This window comes from Conger conger, chromosome 9 (assembly GCF_963514075.1).
Source record: "Conger conger chromosome 9, fConCon1.1, whole genome shotgun sequence".
Taxonomy (NCBI): domain Eukaryota; kingdom Metazoa; phylum Chordata; class Actinopteri; order Anguilliformes; family Congridae; genus Conger; species Conger conger.
In genome coordinates this window covers 57040859-57046738 of record NC_083768.1, presented here as the reverse complement: position 1 = coordinate 57046738, position 5880 = coordinate 57040859, and the positions used below count along the sequence as shown (strand labels likewise).

Genomic DNA, 5880 nt, shown 5'->3' with positions numbered 1-5880 from the left:
GTCTGCAAGGCGCAGCGCTTTGTGACAGGACTTTGTGTCGGATTCCGCTTTTTTAGCACTCGACAGCTCCATCTATAGCCCCGACGACGCTGGCGCGTGAAGTGATGTCACCGGGATACAGCTGAAACGGCTGTCAGTCTCGAGAGATCGATTTTTGATATTGCGCTCTGAAAATGCGAGAAGATACAGGTTATAGTAGGCCATTTATTTCTTTCTTCCAGACTGGAAAGACAACGTATGATCATTTCGATGCAGCTGTCTGGAGAAGTCATTGAGAGAAGTCTGTGTTCTTGGAGGTTGAAATCCTTGACTTGCCCACTTTCCCAATTAATTTTCCAAGGCACATCTGTCCAAAATCCACAGTTAGATACTCTACAAAAATTAACACTGTGTGTGTGTGTGTCTGTGTGTGTCTGTGTGTGTCTGTGTGTGTGTTTGGTGTGTGTGGTGTAATTTCCACATCTTCATTATCCATAGCATTTTCTCAGAGGGCTGATACTGACATGAGGAAATGCTCAGTGTAAAATCACCTCTGAAGGAGTACATTGTACACTGACAGAGTAACATGTTTATTAGTTCTGCCTGGCATTAACCATGTTAGGTTGTTAGGCATTAACCGTGTTAACCGTGTTAGGTTGGAGCTAATTTAACTATTAAGTGTTTCGCGAGATCTGTCCGAACGCTCCAGCCAACCACAGGCATGTGATGTGATGAGCTTGCGTGTGGTTTCTGTGTCTGTGTGAGTGTGTGTGTGTGTATGTGTGTGTGTGTGTGTGTGTGAGTGTATGTGTGTGTGTGTGTGTGTGTCTATGTGTGTGTGGTGTGTGTGTGGGTGTATGTGTGTGTGTGAGTGTGTGTGTGTGTGTGTGTGTGTGAGCCTTGATTCAGCATTTTCCTCCTGTTTGTTTCAATCCAACACCAAAATATCCTCAGCTGAGGACATGAACGAAACGCACATAAGTACTTAATGAAAAATGTTTTTGGGCTCAACCATGATTTATTTAAAGTTCCTAGCATGCAGTGCAGGGCAATGATATGTATTAAACCAACCCCCAGTCAACACAATCAAACGAGAGATACAATAATATCAAAACAAAATGCTCCCTGGATTTGCCATTTTGTTTTCTAAAACAGGTGGTTTTAGAATTTGGTGACATGGGGGAGGGGCTAAGGATGGCTTGACAGTTTGGGTCCCTCTGGGTGTGGGGAGGGGTGGTTTGGGTCCCTCTGGGTGTGGGGAGGGGCCCCAGGATATGTCTGAATGAACGGCCTTCCCATGGGGCCCGGAGCCCACCTGCTTCTATTCTGAATGTCCGTTTCTCTCTCTGGGCATTATTCATCTGTTAGGGACAGACAGCGACACACACACACACACACACTCACGCTCAGACATACACACACACACACACACACCCACACACACACAATCACAGTCTTTCAGAGATCAACCACCACTGGAGCAATCGAGGTCAAGGGCCAAACTCAGAGGTATGATGACAAGGATGCCATTTGGGGAATCAAGCCCATGAACCCCCCCCCCCCAGGGCAGAGCCAACCCCTCTGACTAACATTGGGGGAATGGGGGTGGGGTCTGCCCCATTTACGGTTCAGAAAGGTAACTGAATGAACGTGGACACAAAAAACCCCATGAGGCTCTATGAGGAGCTTTTCAGTTCATTTCCCGAATTGAGATTTTAAAGGGAATCGACCCCTAACCATGCTGGCCACTCGCTTGCTTAATTTATATATAGTCACAGAACTTGGTCCAATGTCTTACACTGACACCGATTTACTGGGATACAAGTTAGATTAAATATCTTACTCAAGATTAAATCAATATGGGAGTTGAACATAAAGCCTTCTGGTTACATCCCTGTGGATGTCAGAACAGCGGAGTCTCTGACCACTTTCAAACGCAGACTGAAGATTCATCTCTTCAGGCTGCACCTTTCCCTCCCTACCTCACCACCATGATTAGCCTTGTATATGCCATAGATTATAATGGCACTTATATAGTTATATATAGATATTATCATGTTTTGTATCAGCCATTGTATTGTTGTACTCAGGGTATTCTAGCTGCCAACCGTGGTATGCTAGTTCACAAGTTGATGTATTCTTCAAGGGTTCCGATTGTATCTATGAGGTCACACTAGGACTCGGAACCGTACTGTCCTCTAGGGTCCTCATCACACTTGTCCCTGTGTTCGATCTGCACTTCATTGTACATTGCTCTGGATAAGAGTGTCTGCTAGATGCCTTGTAATGTGATATAATGTAAAATGAGTTAATTTCAGATTAATTTCATCTCCCCATCCCACACCCATAAACTCCAGGCCAGAGAGAGCGTGAAACCTTAGGCGGCTTTATTATGTCGACACCCTGGGACATATCTGCCACCGAACACATCAGCCAATCATCTGTATCCAGGAAACGGGATTTTGACCAGAAGAACTGCAGGTTTAAATCCCAATAGGGGCACAGCAGTTGAACAAGGCCCAAGCAGCTTCAACACACAAATGAGTGAGTTATGCAAGTGAGTACTTTTTAAAGACCAGGCCCAAATAAACAGATTAACAATCATCATTTATTAGTAGTTGTCCAGAAAACATTTACAGTCACTATAAGTTGGTCTTTTTTTATTTTTATTTATTTTTTTAGACAGCGTTTACAAACACTGTACAGTAAGCAGTGATGAAACAGAGTGAAACAGTGTTACATAAAAACACACACACACACACACACACACACACACACACACACACACACACACACGCTCATACTCGCACTCTCACTCACTCACACACTCACACACACAACCCAAGGTGTGTATAGAGAGTCAGAAAAGAAAAGCAGATGACGTGTGAGTTTCATGCGTTTCATTAATGCAAACCTGGACGCCTCAATGTCTCAAAGCACATCCTGTACTTTAGTTCTGTGTGAAGGAAGATTTCAAGCACAACTGACGCAACCTTCCACTCAGAGAGAGCTAAGGGACGTTTAATACTCCATTTCCCAGAATTCCCCCACTTGCCTGTTTGAAAATCCTGCAGAATTATTATTATTCCCCCGCCCCCCAGCGAGGAGAAATAAAAACAGAGTGCTCGACGCCCTCGTTTCCAAAAAACTGCACAAACAACACAGCCACCACCGCAGTCTGGAGGAACCGCAATCCCACAATCCTGAGCGGGGGGGGGGGGGGACTCGGCGGAAAAAACAAGGACACACCAAAGCACAGCCCCACCCACCTTCAAACACTCAATGTGTGTGCGTGTGTGTGTGTGTGTGTGCGTGTGTTTGTGCGTATGCGTTATGAGGGGGAGAGGGTGCGTCCCTATTTGGTTTACACTGGCATTTACAAGTCTTTTCTTTTTAATCTTCCCCACACCAGGAATTAAAATGGGCCCAATTTGAATTCCTGTGTGTAGCCAAGACGCCCACAAACGAAACGGGGAAAGTTCAGTCTGTTAGCTTTACTGAGGGTGGGATCGAGGCCTTTTGCCCTGACTGCTGATGGACGAAACAGGTTGCCAGGTCATGGAGCGGAGTTACGACACCGACGCAGTCTAGTCTCGACACGGCGCTCGAGACACACTCGAGGGGTTCTCCTCGTGATCTCATGTGAAAGAGGAACTCTACGGAGACAGCTTGCGGTCTCAAAGACAGACGTCTGTGGGGGGGGGGGGGGGGGGGGGTTCTGCGTCCAGAGGTCTGTGGAGTGTTTTTGAGGGTGGGTGCGGGCGGGGGCGGTTCTCCGTCCAGAGGCTCCGGAGTCAAATCTCTCATGCTCCCTATTTGACGGGTCAGTGTGATCTGGCAACCCGCTCGCCCAGCTGAAAACTTGATAAATGTGATAAATGTGAATCTGACCAAAAAAATAAATAAACTTCCCTCACACAGTCACTCACTGACCGAGCCAACGGCTCCCACAAGTCGCCGCGGCAACGCGTTGGAGCGCCAATCAGCGAAAAGGCCACCAAAGTGGTCACAGCCACTATAAACCGCTCCTGTTCAGTCCTCGGTATGCACAGACACCGTATTCACCCAGAACATGATCTCTGCCTCTCCGCGTGGCCGTGCTGTAACGCAGAGCTCCAGAGCCGCACAACTAAAGACAGCTCTGACACAGGCATCGGGGTCACACACAGAAACACGCTGAACAGCCGTGCCTTACGGACTGATAACAGAACAGAGAGAGAGAGAGGGAGAGAGGGAGAGGGGGAGAGAGAGATGCACACAACATAGGGACATACATGACTGATGTAGTGGTCTAGCTCATTTGCGATGAGGCGGTGTAGCCATCATCGAAGGGGTTGCCAGATGGAGACAGAACTCACACTCTCACAATGTGAGATGTGGACAGCAGTAGTCAGGTTATTTTTAAGGGGCGGAGGAGGAGAGGGGCGGGGGAGGAGAGGGGTGGGTTTGACAACACCTGTCCCTAAAACAGGAGGTGGGGCGAACCAGCAGGTCACCCGACGCGGGAATCGAACACATCAACCCGTCCGAAGCAGAGGATCATGGGAGCAGTCCGACGAAGGAATGTTTGCGGCCGGGGCCTGTGGGATAGGGAGGGTGGAACAGAGTGGGGGCGGGCGTCTCCGGGACAGGGGGGGAAGGTTCCGGAAGATCCCGTCTTAGCGCCGGCTAGGGTACCGCCCCGCCCCCAGTGACCGCTCCCCGCCGTGCCCCGAGCTCACCGCCGCCACTTCCTCCAGGAAGCTGTGTGGAGTCAGACAGGAAGTGAGCGTCACACACGGAACTAACACCACTGGATAGAACAGTCTGGAATGGAACTAACACCACTGAATAGAACAGTCTGGACCGGAACAGAATAGAACAGTCTGGAATGGAACTAACACCACTGGATAGAACAGTCTGGAATGGAACTAACACCACTGAATAGAACAGCCTGGACCGGAACAGAATAGAACAGTCTGGAATGGAACTAACACCACTGGATAGAACAGTCTGGAATGGAACTAACACCACTGAATAGAACAGTCTGGACCGGAACAGAATATAACAGTCTGGAATGGAACTAACACCACTGGATAGAACAGTCTGGAATGGAACTAACACCACTGGATAGAACAGTCTGGAATGGAACTAACACCACTGGATAGAACAGTCTGGAATGGAACTAACACCACTGAATAGAACAGTCTGGACCGGAACTAACACCACTGAATAGAACAGTCTGGACCGGAACTAACACCACTGAATAGAACAGTCTGGAATGGAACTAACACCACTGAATAGAACAGTCTGGAATGGAACTAACACCACTGAATAGAACAGTCTGGAACGGAACTAACACCACTGGATAGAACAGTCTGGAATGGAACTAACACCACTGGATAGAACAGTCTGGAACGGAACTAACACCACTGGATAGAACAGTCTGGAATGGAACTAACACCACTGGATAGAACAGTCTGGAACGGAACTAACACCACTGGATAGAACAGTCTGGAACGGAACTGAATTGAATAGTCTGGAATGGAACAGCATAGAACAGTCTGGAACGGAACTAACACCACTGAATAGAACAGTCTGGACCGGAACTGAATTGAATAGTCTGGAATGGAACTAACACCACTGGATAGAACAGTCTGGAATGGAACTAACACCACTGGATAGAACAGTCTGGAACGGAACTGAATAGAACAGTCTGGAATGGAACTAACACCACTGAGTAGAACAGTCTGGACCGGAACTGAATTGAATAGTCTGGAATGGAACAGCATAGAACAGTCTGGAACGGAACTAACACCACTGAATAGAACAGTCTGGACCGGAACAGAATAGAACAGTCTGGAATGGAACTAACACCACTGGATAGAACAGTCTGGAATGGAACTAACACCACTGAATAGA

At 47.8% G+C, this 5880-nt stretch overlaps 1 protein-coding gene across 2 annotated transcripts in view; it reads right to left on the bottom strand.

Annotated features, from left to right (window-relative positions):
* Positions 1 to 2573: 2573 nt before the first annotated feature.
* The window catches only part of vps45 (vacuolar protein sorting 45 homolog), a 15408-nt gene continuing 12101 nt past the window's right edge, over positions 2574 to 5880 (bottom strand). For both annotated transcript variants that reach the window (XM_061254708.1, XM_061254709.1), the window contains exon 15: positions 2574 to 4722. In XM_061254708.1, the coding sequence (XP_061110692.1) occupies positions 4638 to 4722 (85 nt within the window). In that variant the 3' untranslated portion in view covers positions 2574 to 4637. The remainder of the gene's footprint in view (positions 4723 to 5880) is intronic.